Raw genomic sequence first — 15,198 nt, 5'->3', positions numbered from 1 at the left:
GTCAGCAACTGTCCGCAGACACCGCTGGCAGCGGCCAGTGGCAATTGGCAACTGCCCGCAGATGCAACTGGCAGTGGGGGAGGGGGGAGTAGTGGTGAGCAGCAACTGACCCCAGGTGCCACCGGCAGCATCACTGGTGCTTCTTTCAGGGGCTGCACTGCTAATCTCAGGGGATGCATGTGCACCCCCTATGCATTGCCAATGCCTGTGCCCATCCCAGGGCAGGGACAGGGTGGCTTTGTCAGCTCTGTACAAGTTGACAGAAGTGGCCTCTTGGCAGTGAAGCTGAGACCGAGGAGGTGTTGGATTTGCACTTGAGTGAAGTCAATGGTCAGGCCTCCTGGCATAAGGACGTGAGGAGCAGGTGTCACTTCTATTAGGTGGGTTGAAGTGTGTGGGGGGGGGGGGGGTGCAGGTGAACTCTACTTTTCTGCATGTTTCTACACGAGCCTTGGGCAGGGTGTGAGACCAGCTTGTGAGAATATATCCCCTGTGTATCCCAAGGGCCTTCTGCCTGGAGGGGGCTGTGCTCATGCTGTGGACCTGACCTTCCTCCTGTGTGTGCTGTTTTCACACGGCTGTCCTTCCATGAGGTTGAGTGGAATGAGGCCAGATTCTTCCCCATGAGAGACTGGAACTGGGCTGTGCCCACTGATTACCAGCTCCCTCTGTGCTGACTGCATGATGGACATTTCTTGGTGTGGTCTCCAGGATACAGGACTTAGTTCTTCCTGAAATCATTTGGGTCCTTGCCCTTTCCCACTGTTAGCAAGCACAGAAAAAAGTGTTCAGACTCTCCCTATTTGACAGTCCATTACGTGTTCCTTCTCTCTCTTTTCCCAGAGCTCCCTCGGCTATTTCAATCATAATGCTTTACTTTCTTGCTCAGTCCTAGGAGCCGTGGGGCGTGAATCCAAGGGAGTGTGGCAGAGAGGATACTGTTATTAAGCATGCGGCAGGCTCTGCTGGTATTCAGGGACCAGGATTATCTGTAGCATTGTCTGAGTTTGTGCAGGTCGGTTGGCTTCTCTGGGAAGTTGCTTCTACTTACCGGAGGACTGGACTAGACCAGTGATTTGATGTCCCACCGCCATATTGAAGAAGAAAAGCCCAAGTGAAAAGAGAAATATAATATTTGAAAGCTGGGTGCCAGCAACGGAAAATGAATGCGAGTTACTTCAACTGTAGCAGCTTAGATAGTGTATTTTCTTTTCTTGGTTTAGTTAGATCCTTAACCTTTCACAAACCATTGTGGGATGTTGTTTTAATTCATACCTGGTGTTAACCAGTGTTCCTAGGAAAACTTACTTAGCTCTTCCACAGCTACACTGAAGTCAGCATAGTTATAACAGTTTATACTAGCTGAGGATCTGATGTGCTTAAGGTAAACACCACTCCTTCCTTTTCCAACAGCCAATACAATTTCCCTGGTTACGTTGTATTCTGCCATTTGATTTCCCCTGATACGTTGTAATACAACTTCACAAGTTATGGCTTTTTGTGTTAGTGCTCCTAATCTGCATGCTAGGGTTTTTTTTGTTTTTTTTTTTATGAGTTCCTGCTGATATTCAGAGATACTAGATGTTTTCCAAAGGGCAAAGAAAGAATGGTGTTTTCCTGCTGACTTCCCATCAACAGGCAGACAGTGTGGGGTACATAGAGCAGGTCACTTGAGTAGTCAGGGTGGCAATTATCTTCCTTGTGGGGACAGATTATCCCAATGCTGTGGGGGTTTTTTTTTGGTTTTTTTGTTTTTTAAATGTTGGTGTAAATTCTCCTGACAGCACCCCTGGACTTGGTCACAATTCATCATTAATGCCTGGTAGTACACTTTACATTTCAGAACCCTGCTATTTATTTTATTCTCTCCAAGCCCTGGTGCTCAGTGCAGCTTTCTCATTTGCCAAGTTCTGTTTCTGTTAATGGAAGGGGTGGGCTCCACCAGTTGTAGGACCCAGCCATTTGGAGACAGAAAAATGATTATTGTTTTTACGCTTAATGGTAGCCTGCGTCATTTGTATTAAGCGTGTCTGAGAGAAGACTGTCTTGTACATGGCACAGGTCATCCAAGGATGGACACGTCAGCTCTTTTGCCATCAGGTGCCCCTCCTAATGAAGGGAGAAGTGGGTCTGGGAATGGGTGAACAGCTGCCCCTCATGCTCTGACTGGTGGAAAGGTGCTAGGAGAAATATTCTCTGGATGTCCAAGGATGAAAACAGCCTCTTGCACCAGACGTCAGTCTGGATTCTGGCTCTGCAGCCCTCTTTCCAATGGCGGTGCTGCCTGGGCTCTAAATTGGGCCTGGATTTGATGTGGGCATTGAGAGGTCATGCAGTGGTTCTCAACCTTTGGAGACTCGAGGCATTCAGCTCTTAGCTTGCACTTGTGTTCTGAGTGTGGAAAAACGACAGAACAATCTTTCTGTTGCAGAGAGCTCAGACCACAGCAGGCCAGCATGCATCTACCACCGTGGTACCACTTCGAACTATTGGGATTTTCTGTGATTCATGCTTGTGCACCTAGCAGCACTAACGTTGCGTGGCACCCTGCGGCATCCTTAAAAGGATCTTGAGCCACACTCGGGTGATGTGGCACCTGGTTAAGAATTACTGGGTTAGGTTGTACCCCAGGTGTGTTGGTGCTGCTCCTGCAGCTCCTGAAACTGCATTGTGGGTATGTGTGGGTATGTACATGGCTTATGCCATGCCATGCCTACCTAAGCAAAGAGTTTTGGAAAAGGAAAAAAACCCTGCTGCCATGGAAACTGAGGGTTTACAAGTCTAGGTGGCATTGCAAAGACCATCCAGATAATCCCTGAGAGCTGGTGGGCCTGTGTCTCCTCCAGCTCCCACTCGCCAGAGCTGAGTGGGATGGAAGGAGCATGGAAAGTGCCCCCCACCTATGGTAGAGCAGTCAATCCCAACCAGGGTGCCATGGCATCTTGGGGTGCTTTGAGATCCTTTCAAGGGTGTTGTGAAGTGCCATGCAATGTTAGCATTGTTAGGGGGGCAAAAGTCATTCACAGGATAAATCTGGGGATTTCACATGGGAATAGTGTCAAAACCCTTCTGCCCAGCTGGGATCTGCCTGAGCTCCCTGCAGCAGGCGCCTTGCGCTAGTGTTTTTGTGTAGGCAAAAAACGTGGGAAACCTCCAAGCATTGTCCCAGGTGGACTCAAGTCTGAAAAGGTGGAGACCAGAGGTGGATCCACGGGGAGGTGCCTTGGTGCAACCCTTTGATTCCCAGTCCATGCAAAGTTTGAAGCCAAGTCCTTGGCAGTGGCAACAGCACTTCTCTTTAGGCAGCAGGGGGAGAGTCACTTGACTTCATGGCTCATTAGAATCGACTTGATTCCTTCTAAACCCCTCGTTCCACAGGCATTAATGGCCCTGTTTCCTTTTAAATGGGCTTTAATGTTTCCACTACTCCAGTGATCCTTACTTCAGCCATGCTGCTTTGTTTGCTGCTCCTGGTAATGTAGCTCCCATTTCACAGTCCAGCAGACTGTTTTTTAACTCTAGTTAGAACCATAAACTCAGATCTGGAAATGTTCACTCAAGTGAACATTAGCTCAGGTGTGGAATCACTTTCAGTGAAGCACTGGTTGCAGTCTCCAGGTGCTCCAGAAGGCCCCATGTTTCAAATTTGTAAGAGAAAGAGAGATGTACAGTTAACTAGGATGACTCCAGGATAAATGAAACAACATTTTTGGATTATTCTTTCCTAGATTGTTGTGGTTTTTATAGATGATAGAGCAAATTTAATGCATGGTCCAAGCAGGTGGAGCTTCCCCTCCCTCCCCCCCACTTAAATTTTTAATAGACTAATATAGCTCTAGGCCTCTAGCTTCTAGTTTCTTTTTACCAGGAAAAAAGGTGGCTTGTGTCCTAAAAATAAAACCACTCTAAAAATAAATACTAGACATATAATATGCATCTGATATATAATAATACCATATCTTTATATCTTCAGATATATATTTAAAATAATTATTTTACATTTAAAATTACATTTTATTATATAATATATCTAACATATAATGACATATATCATTATATCGTTTTATGTTTATATAGGTATTGGTATGAAACAATTATATAATAAAAAATAGGTATAGCTAATATATAAACATAACATTATATACTATACATTTATTTATATATATTTATGTTGATGTATTTTTCTTTAGAAAATGTAATAATATACAATGAAATAACATAGCTTGTACAGATCATCATAAACATTTCCTTATTTTTCTTTAGCAATTAATAATGTATAATATGCATGGCTTATAGACAATAATAATGATATACATTTATTTATGTTTTTTCTTGATCTCTTTTTCTTTAGAAAACAATAGACATGGCTCTCATAGTTCATAATATATTTTTCTTTATATATTTCTTTTATAAATTTTTCTTTAGAAAACAATAGTATATAATATACATAGCTCATATAGATAATGATATGCATTTATTTATGCTTTTATCTTGATCCCTCTTTCCTTAGACACCAATAATAGGCATGGCTCATAGAGATCATTATAACATGTAATTTATTTACATATTTTTATCTTGATCTTTTTCTTTAGAAAACAATAGGCATGGCTCACAGAGATCATTGTAATATATGTTTATTTACCTATTTTTATCTTGATCTCTGTCTCTAGGAAACAAGACTACACATGGCTCATAAATGTATTTATTATGACAATCTCTATGAGCCATATCCAGTCTCTTTCTAGAGAAAAGGAGGTCAAGATAAAATATGTAAATAAAGAGAGATCATTATATCTATTTACATATTTTTATCTTTTCCTCTAGAAAACAGTAATAGACAGCTCACAAAGATCATTATAATATATCTATTTATTTACATATTTTATTTTGATGTCTTTTCCTCTAGAAAACAAGACTGGACATGGCTTAGAGAGATCATTATAATCTATATTTATTTACATATTTTTCTCTTGCTGGGGTCCTTTGACCCCAGCTGACCTCCTGCCCCTGGGGCGGGGGGCTGGACTCATGATCTTCCAGGTGCCTTTCAGCCCTGCTGTCTATGAATTTATGAATCTCTTTTTGCCTGGAAAACAAGACTAGACATGGCTCAGAGATCATTATAACCTACATTTATCTATATATTTTACCTTGATCTGTTTCCCTCTAGAAAAGACTAGACGGGGCTCACTGAGATCCTTATAATATATCTATGTATTTACATATTTTTATCGTGATGTCTTTCCCTCTAGAAAACGTAAATAAATAGGACTGTTGTCATGATCTCGGTGAGCCATGTCCAGTCTCTTTGTCTAGAAAGAGACGAAGGTAAAACAAGACGGGTCTCACCATGACAATATACCTATTTATTTACATATTTAATCGTGATCCCTTTTCCCCTAGATAACAAGACTGGGCGTGGCTCACGTGACAAGATATCTGTTTATTTACCTGTTCTCTAGAGGGAAGGAGAAGAAGGTAAAACGAGACCCGGCGGGGCTCACCGAGATCGTGACCACGTATCTGTGTATTTACCTATTTGCATCTTGATCTCTTTCCCTCCTAGAGCCCACGACCCCCCATCTTTATTTCCCAATTCCCCCCCCCTCCCCCTTGGTCTCGTTGCCCCGAGCCCGGGCGGCCCGCGCCGTCGGGCGCAGCCCGCTCGCGTGGCCGCCCCGGCCCCGCCCCCCTCACCTGGGCGCCCCGCCCCCGGCGGGCAGGTAGGCGCGCGGGCGCCGCCCCCCGCGAGCCCGGCCCCTCGCGCCGGCTCCGCGCGCCGCAGCCCCGCGCCGGGATGCTCAAAAGCGGCGGCAGCGCCCGCCTCCCGCGCCCGCCGCCCGCCATGCAGTGCCGCGCCGAGCTGCCGGACCTGCCGAAGCGCCCGCGGCTGCCGCGCAGGGAGCCCGCTGCGCCCCCGGCCCCGGCGCGGGCTCGGCTCGTGGCCTCGCCGGCCTCCGGCACCAGCGCGCCCGGCCGCCGAGCCGCCAGAGCGGAGCGCGCCCCGCCGCCGCCGCCGCCGCCGCGCGGTGCCCGCGGCTCGCGGGACCAGGTCCCGCAGCAGAAGCAGCACGGCGCCAGGGGTGAGTGCGGCTCGGCGGCCGCCCGCTTCTGCCTGGCGGGTGGGCTGGTCGTCGTACCCTGTTTTCTCACTCGGCTTAGCTCTGCAAACTCTCCTTTTTGGTGTTTGGGGTCAGTTTTGCACGTTCGGAGCGGCAGGATAATGCGAAGCAGACCTCTCTCTCCCCCCAGCCCTGCTGTGTGGAGCAAGCGCGGGGTCCTCTTTCAGAAAAGATCAGCATCCCCCTTTCCCCCCGTCATTCTCCTCACCTTTCTCTGTTTGTGAACCGCTTGGGGGGGGATGGCCATTCTTTAAACTGGGATGAACTGGGAGGGCTCCTACAGCGTCGGCTGCCTGGTCTTATCCGGTCGCGCTGCTGCGGACGGCTCGCGTTTGTTCGCTCCCTGCGGGGAAGGTGCGAGTAACCCTGGGCGAGGGCGCTGCATCCCCCGGACCGAGGCGTTCTGGCTTCTGAAAGGCGATTTATACAAGCGGGTCCTGCTGGGGTAGAACTGCATCTTTTTGTCAGTGCTTCTTAAAGAAGCTGGTAGCTAAGGACACTGACTTGAGGCTGGAAGTCAGCTGTTTCCGTCTGAGATGCAAGTCTGTTAGCTTATCAAAGTCCTATTTTTTTTTTTTAAATCCCCTCTAGCTAATCGCTGGACACACGCATCTGGAATACAAGCATCCCCTGCATGTTAGCATGCTGCTTGCACGTCCAGACGCTGCCTTCTAATAATCTGCGTGCATCGGCTGTAATGTGCGCAAGGCAACTTTTTTTTTTTTTTTTTTTTTTTTTTATTCATTCCCCCCCAGTAAAAAGACAGGAGGAATGTGTGCTGTTATCTTTTTGGTGTAAGACCATCTCAGATAGGATATTTCACTTAATCCAGGGGTTCCCAAACTGTGGTACGCAGACCCTTGGGGGCGCACAAGATCGCTCTGGGGGGTACGTGGGAGAAACTGCCGTGGCAGATTTGATTTTCATTTTAATAATAAATGGCATTGAAGGGGTTCTGATAGAAAGCACAGGCTGGCGGGGGCGTGCGAGTAGCTGGTAAATCTGGAATTGGGGTATGCAGTAAAAAAAAAAATAAGTTGGGGAACCTTTGGCTTAGTTGATTTTGTTCGTGTTGGCTGAAAAGCAGAGTAGACTACGTGCCCACGGACTGGCAGCGACCTCCATCCTAAGTTTTTCCCAGGGTAGTTGGGCCACTTATAAGGTCACGTTGATTGAGCTTGGCGTTGACTTGGTACTCGTTGTTTCACTGCAACCATGTTCGTTCATTCGGTCGGTCGGTCGTTCATTCCAGTTGAATGCAAATTGGAGCAACAGATTAGAAATAGGCCTCATTTCCTCTGGAGCAGTGATGTTCCCCTTATTAAATACATTTCTCTTCAGCAGCGCTGAGATTTGGGTCTACTGCACACAGCGCAGACGCGCGGGCTTTGCGAGGGAGGCCAGCTTGGGGTTGGCAGCAATGCGCCGTGCCCCGGCAGCTGCTCCTGCAGGTTTGCAAAGGCTCGCACCTGGCTGGGCCTCCTCCCGGTGCAGTTTGGATCTGTTTGTGCCCTCACTAGCCCTGCCTTGGCTGCTGCCTCAGTTTACCTAAGGCCATACCGCCGGCTGCTGAGGTGCTTGGTCCGTCCCTCTTGATGCATCTTCTGTTTTGTGGCTTTATCAAATGGTCTCCCCCACCTTCCCTTTTGAACTGCAGAAGTTGTCCTGAGTCCAGGATTTCCTGCAGTGGGATAGGGATGTGTGGGGAGAGATGGTGATTCATCTTCACCGCTCAAACTATCTTCCCTTTCCTCACTGAACTCTGTTAGTCTTTTTTTTAAAGCCTCCCATTTCCAGTCACATACTTGCTTCCTATGAGTAAAGGCAGTTGCATGCAGAAATGGGCATTAAGCTGCCTGTGAGCATGTGGAGTTGATGCATCACGGTGGCATCCTGGATTGCTTCAGTTTTGCTTTTGTTTCAGACTCTTTTCTCCAGCATTTAATCTGTGCTAAGGAAAGCCAAAACCCTGGCCGAGATTCTCATTTCCAGTGCAGTGTGTGGGCCTCCCCCTCCGTTTTGTAAAGTGACAGCAAGGGTGCACTTGCAGCTGGGCACTATTGAGGCATCTTCCTGTGGGTCTTGCTCTACTGTTTCATCTTATAAAGCATCCACTGGTGCCCTGTACACTGGGAGTTTGGGGTGCTACATGAACAGTTCCTTGCTAATAACAAAGGAACTATTCTATGCCTAGCAAATGATGCCACGAACAAACTGTGGGTGCCTATACACATGCTTCGGGGCGGGGTGTTTTAATTAGAGTGGTTCTTGGGAGCCGCTCTAATGAAAATGCCTGCGGTGTCGCGTATTCAGCGTCCTGCGTTTGAGAAGGGCGGCGAGGGTGCTTTATAAAGCTTTAGTTACAGTGCTCCTGCTGCCAGTTTGAAACGTGGGACACTGAGTACACGAGACGCCATGGTGCGCTGGAGTGTACCAGTTAACATGCTTCTGCTGTGATGCGCTCTAGTCGGAGCACGTGCAAAACAGGAAACATTCGCACGGTGCTGACCCGCATGCACAGGGTGAGAGCAATAAGGTGTGGGTGGGAAGTAAGAAAGAGCCAAGAAACGGGAACCCTGCGGGACACCTAACAAAAGATTTCAAGAAGGGGAAATAGTGGGAGCTGGACTTCCAGAGCATGACCCTGCGTGTGTCCTGCCACCCAAATCTTTTTCTTTCTTGTGTACTTGTGACAAGGTTTTCAGCAGAATTTGCAGATTTTGTTGGAATCCGACGGGCCGTGCCACGAGCGCTTCTGCTACGGCCACCCAATCCCACGTGCCAAAGGACTCCCTCCTCTGGCTTAGATTATGGAAAGCGCCTCCTGGTTTTAGTTTATTCCTATTTGAAGGCTGGGAGCAGGGAGGGGGGAAAGATCCTCTTCACAAGAGCAGAAACAATTCCCGTAGTGGTCTGTAAATATTTTTGCCAAATGTGGCTTTAATTTTATTTTTTGGTGGGGAGGGAAGAATTAATCAAAAAGATACTGCCTCATTAATGAGAAGCAAAGCTTTGAAGTCATGGCAGTAGGGAGAAGCAGCTCGCTGGTGTAAAATGTGCTCCATGGTATTCCTCTGCTGTGACGCTGCGGTAGTCTCAATCGTGCAAATGCTTCCAAACTTGAGCAACTCTATTTGCACGTGTTGCCTGTTAGATCTTACTGGGCCACTCACACGCGTGAGGTTGCTGTGGCATAAGCGTCTTCAAGGAGGTGGCTGCTGTTTTATATAACTGAAAAAAAAAAAGATGTTTTTAGAAAGAAACTTGCAAATTCGGTTTGCCAATTCTTTCTTTCTTTCTTTTTAAAGGCAACACTTTGCCCAGCCTCTTTGTGGTGTGATTGGCTGTGATACGTGCTAGGCCTCCCTGTCTGACTGCTGATCTCAGTGCATTGCAAGCCATAATATTTTTCACCCAAACAATGTTCCTTACAGGTACTTGCGGTCCACTGGGCATAGAATAAGTGTAATAAAAGGTATGAGTTATTTTACAATATTTTCCCTGGGTTATGTGGTTTTGCTGTATTTAATTTACTTGAATATGTAACTTGGAAGGTAACTAGGGGCAAAAACTGATTACGCAAGGGGAAAAAAAAGTTGACGCTTGCAAAAGAAAATCGAATTGGAACCAACTGGTGACGTGAATATCTGTTGGGTGTCTCTCCCTTTTGTTAATGAATTTTGATCATTACAATTAAACACTCGTTTTGTTTTTTTCAGTTTCATGGTAGGTATCTAATTCTTGAGTCGTTTGTATTAATTCATAAAGTGATGATACTTTTCCTGTCAGTTGTACAGTCAGGAGAAATACTCCAAACAGACCAGTGTGTGTGCCAGAGGAGTGTCAGGGCTTGCAGTACCGAACTTGTACAATTAATATCTTGACTATACAGTACTGGGGATATTTGCCTAAGTACAAAGTTTGCCGGGGCAAGATGGCACAATACCACTAGTACAGCTGTTTTATAAGGTTAGCTGTATTGATTGTTCTTGTTGGGTCCAATCCCATAGTCCTCCCTCATCCTTATTTACGTATATGATCCCTTTGATGTGACAGGATACGCAAATCATTCAGCATTACTCGTGTGAGGTAGGATTGCAGGGTTAGACTCCTTTTGCCTGGTGATCTCCGTATTTACACTGGTTTTTTTATCTTTTGCATTCTGGATTCGATGCAAGCGCAGAAGATTTATTTGGCACGTTTAGAAGAATCGCGCATTTGAATCCTCTCTTAAAAATTAAATTGCCCGAGTTGATTTGGAATGATTATTGCCAAACTTAAAATAATGTTCCTGTCGTTTTGGGGGGCGGGGGGGAAAAGAGAGAAGCAACAGTTGAAACTGTATTTGCTTTAAGTCACTGTGTGTAAAACGTATTCCTTTTTTTTCTTCCAAGTCTTTTTATACATTTCTAATCAATACAGTTATTTCTACTTATGTGTTCTTGAAGAAAATTCCTTTGATGATGCATGCTATAACTCTGGAGATTTGCAGAATCAAAAGTACCCTTTTCGCAGACATCAGAGCTCTTTTCCTCAATTAGGAAATATCAAGTATCTTGAGTGTATCTAATATCTAGAAGTGTCTGTGTCTAGGGATGTTTAATGAAACACAGAATCATAGATTAAATAAAAATCAAAAGAGCTAGTTTACAGTATGTTTTATAAAGGCATGCAGTAATTATAATGTGCACTAGTAGAGTTTTCTGATTTTTAGGATGCTGCTGCTGCTAAATAGTACCTGGCAGTCGTATGTGATAACGAGCGCTAATTATCTTACCACAAAAAATGAAGCTTGTTACCTAAAATGAGACATTTTATAACCTTGTGTTCTTCTTGAAGGAATACATTTAAATGGTAGTTATTTTGGCTTTAGGACTTTATATTAACACATGGCATGAAAACTGGGTTTACAATGTACTCTGATAAACAGGGTGATTGGAAAATTATCTTTCCATTTTCCCCTAAAAAGAATGTTTTATAGTAAGCTAAAAGGCAGTTAATTTAAGACTTAAATCCTGCAGACACTTAGGCAAGTAAGTTACTGTGCTCTTGTGAGTAGTCCTGTTGCCTTTGAATACTTAATGCACAAACTGTTCTAAATTACTCAGTGCTCAAATAGAGTAAAATGATTGTTCCCAGTTTCAGGTCCAGCCCTGTAAACACTTAAGCTCATGAGGTGTGCACTGAAAGACCTTTAGTAGATTCAAGACTGGGTTATAGAAGTAGTGGAAGATTAAGTTTGTAAAATGCTGAAGTTAAAAGAAGTGAACATGGGAAGCTTTTTGGAAGAATAATACTCTCCTCTACAGCCAGGGATTCGCTTTGTTGTCAGTGAACAAAGACATCCCATACGGTATTTAATTGCATTGGGTGAAATCCTGGCCATGTTGAAGTCGATGGGAATTTTTGACATGGTCTTTTGGGCTTAGGATTTCACCTATGACGTTGTACTGATACATTATGCCATCCATGTCATGGGTAAAGTGTGCTGAACAAATGACAACTTTTCCATTAAATCTCTCTGTAAACTGGAAAATTCAAGCGGGGACTGTATCTGAAGCAAAATTAGACAAGCGTAAGTTAATTCCCGTTTTGACTAGTAATGTTACTACCCAAAATTCTAGAAATGTGAATGTTTTTGGTGCTTTTTTGATACGTAGTAGAGATGCTGGCAGGGAAGCTGGAGAGGGATTCTGGATGTGAACTACTGTTTTTCAGACTCCAGCTTCCTCCGGCTCTATGGCACAGCCTGGACAAGGCATGCAGGCTAGCAGTCATTTCAAAGTGTGCGGTCACTGGTTTTAGTACGCTGTTATTTGTGTTTACGTACTTATCGGCTGCAAACCTTCTTTTCCCAGTCCACCAGTGCAAAGTAAAAATTGGATCAGAAGTGAGGGTGGCATTTCCTAGCTTTGGTACAGCATAATCTTACCCTAAAATATGAAAACAAGAGCTAAGAACGTGCTTCTGAATATGACACAGCTGTTACCTTGTGTCCTGGAAATACTGAACATTTGCCATGAAATAGACAAAATGACTGGTTAATGCAATAAAACAGCAGGAGTAATTTTCAGCGTGGCATGTGAAAATCAAACATCTACCTCCTATTCCATATTCAGTCTTTCAGCTGGGGCTTTGAAGAATAGTTGTGCAGAATTCCCTCCCTCCGGATCTCCCCCCTCCTCCACCAACTGTCCCTTAAGGCTGCCAATACGTGAAACCCCATAAGGTAACGAATACTTTCTGTTTGCAGAATCCATGCTTCACTGGTGACCTGGCACAAGGGTTTTTGCTTTACTGTGGTTAATTTGGGTTTATTAAATGATTATTCATCACTAAAGATGACTGGAAAAAAGCAAGTTGCCAGAGCTTCTATAAGAAATTGATTCAAATCTTGCCTTCTAGGTTTTCATGGGGATTTGTGCATTTAGGTATTCGAAAAGCTAATGTACTCGCAAGGTGGCGATCCAGCTGTCTCTCTTGATTGGGTCACTGTATCAGTCAAAATATAATAATGTTAAGTGTGTTCTTGATTGGTTGCTTTTTATTTTTTTTCCCAGTATGCTTGAACATTTCTTTGATTGCTCTGCATGGTTAACTTATAAAAAGAATGCATCTGATGAAAAGTTGATACTAAAGGTGAACTAATGCAAAACATTTCAAGCAGCATTGGAGTCTTGTGTTGCAAGGCTTTTCCCGTAAGAGAAGGGGAAGGATTTACGAGCATGATGCTGTATCGGTCTTTATGGCGTAAAGGGGAAAGCAAATGTATTCCTAGTTGTGTTTTGTGCATTTAACCAGAGGAAAAAATGGCTCTAAGTAGACATCATCAAATACTGTAAAACTAACTTTTTAACACAGATCTCAATTGTTGTTTTAAGTGCTTAAGGGGTTGGAGTTTTAGTTTATTTTGGAACATTGCTGAACTATATGAAATGCGTCTCTGGGGGCCTGGTATTTTAATACCTAGTAGAAGTTTGTATAACAGTAGATGATGTATTTTGCCTGCCTTCCAACACTGTAAATAAATTACACGTGCTGGCTTAGACCAAGGGTATCCGATGTATAAATCAAAGGCTAATTTAAAAAAAAATAAAGTAATATTTTGTAACTGACTATTTCCAGGAAAAAAAAAAAGAAGGTACGTATGAGAATGAGATTATGTATGACAATGCTCAAGCCGAGTAACTTCCCGGCAAGACAGAGAGGCCTAAGATTAAATATGTGCTAATGATTCATTGCTTTTTCACAATTTGCTGTAGTTAAGTAGCTTAAATACTGAAGTCAACAACCCCCGAGGCAGAGAGAGAGAGATAATCGAATTCTAAGTGTATCATAAAATTGAAATTCAATAGCTTCCACTTTCTAAGCCTGTCTAAGTCTTGGTGCAGTAAAAAGGAAAATACCAGTAAAAGTATCAGTTTCATAGTGTATTTTTGTTCTTGTTTGCATGTAAAGCTCAATAAACACATGCACTTCAAGCAAGAACAGAGTACTTTACTAATATGAATATGCTCCTAAATACTTATGCCTAGCACAACCCCCAGTTCCTTTATAATAAGTTTAGATATTAATTCTGTGGAATGCCAGATGCCTAAAGCTAGACATTAATGATCTGCAGTTTCAGATATCTAGGAGTGGGTTTATGAAAGAGGATATTTAACTGGGACAGATGAGTAGCACATTTCAGAGTTATTAGATATGGACAACAATGCTTGATGAGGACTTTAAAAACATTATACAGTAATGAATATTGTTTGTTTTTTATATGTACAAGGCTTAAAAATCATTGATTTAATGACTAACTTGACAGAACTGAAGAGATTCTTATCTATTAATTTTTAGATTGTTTGATTTGATGTGATTTCCTCCCCCCCTCCCGCCCCTTACCTCTCCAAAGCAGCTGGCTTTGATTTAACCTGAATCCCACATTGCGGGCATATGATCTGTCACTCACTCCCAATCACTGTATGCGGTGCTCTTTGCTGGAACATCTCTGTAGTGGAGCAGGATGAAGAAAGAGAGCATCAGATGACTCTGGACCAGTGTTTGAGACAGGCAGCAGTCTGGGTTCAAAAGGCCACAGTTCGCCGCTAAGCAGACCTGTCTCTTTACCAGTCCCTTTGCAAACTCTGTGGTTTGCTATCACCATTTACTTAGGTACAAATGTAAATGATCCTTTTTAAGCATTTTCAAGACCGGATTGTGGCATGGGATTTTCATGAGCTCACAGTGTTGTTTTTTTCCTGCTTCCCCCCTCCGGTCATGCCCCGCTGGAGACCCCCAGATTTGGGAGGCACCAGTCGCCTGTGTGCAGGAGAATTCTCCACCTCCACATTCAGCATCAGTTGCCCTCCCTAAGGGTAACTCCACAGCAGCTATCTTTCACTGGCATTTGGTCACCCAGGGACTCTATACCAGTGATATAATGCAGAGCCGTTCTTCTGCAGCTCTGACTTGCATTCGGGACTGCTACCATGTCTTTGACGAACCCGTCGCTGCTTCTGAACAGACTTTGATGTACATGAGAAACTTTTCCCACTCAATTCATAAAGAAAAGGTGTGTTGTAGCGGTGATGGTACAGGAAATATGAGGGGCAAGGGTTTTCTTGTGCTGTCTCTTATTGGACCAGCTTTATAGTTGGGAGAGAGCTTTCAGGAAGTGTGTGTCCAAAACTTGTCAAACCTTTCTCCCAGTTTTACAGTTGCTCCAATAAAAGGTGTCACAAAAAACCTTTGCCTATAGAAGAGTTAGCATGAATCCTCTCTTTCTGCAAACCCACGTCCCTCAGATTGAAAAGTAGGCGGCGGCAGCACAGTCTTCTGACTTGATTTTGCATTTATCTGACAACTTGGACAGCATGATTCTTGGAATCTGGAGTCTTGAGTAATTCCACTGATTTCAGTGACATTGCTCTGGTTTTAGACCAGATGCCCATGGAGTTAAATTGGTGTAAAATGAGAACAGAATCAAGCCCTTAATATCTAATCTACTTCCCTATGACTTTAGTGTATAGTAGTTCCTTTTGTATGAAAGGGGTGAGTGAATAATTTGCAGCAAATAATTTACTGGATG

General features: G+C 44.2%; 1 protein-coding gene across 1 annotated transcript in view; it reads left to right on the top strand.

The window, feature by feature from the left end:
• The first annotated feature begins 5,279 nt into the window (after positions 1 to 5,279).
• Positions 5,280 to 15,198, top strand: part of GLIS1 (GLIS family zinc finger 1) — a 298,478-nt gene continuing 288,559 nt past the window's right edge. Inside the window, exons 1-2 of the mRNA XM_090048455.1 lie at positions 5,280 to 5,288; positions 5,633 to 6,083. Of these exons, the coding sequence (XP_089904581.1) occupies positions 5,280 to 5,288; positions 5,633 to 6,083 (460 nt within the window). The remainder of the gene's footprint in view (positions 5,289 to 5,632; positions 6,084 to 15,198) is intronic.

This window comes from Crocodylus siamensis, chromosome 5 (assembly GCF_052110815.1).
Source record: "Crocodylus siamensis isolate JL-2025a chromosome 5, ASM5211081v1, whole genome shotgun sequence".
NCBI lineage: Eukaryota > Metazoa > Chordata > Crocodylia > Crocodylidae > Crocodylus > Crocodylus siamensis.
Note: the sequence above shows the minus strand (reverse complement) of the source record. Positions and strands in the feature narration are given on the sequence as shown.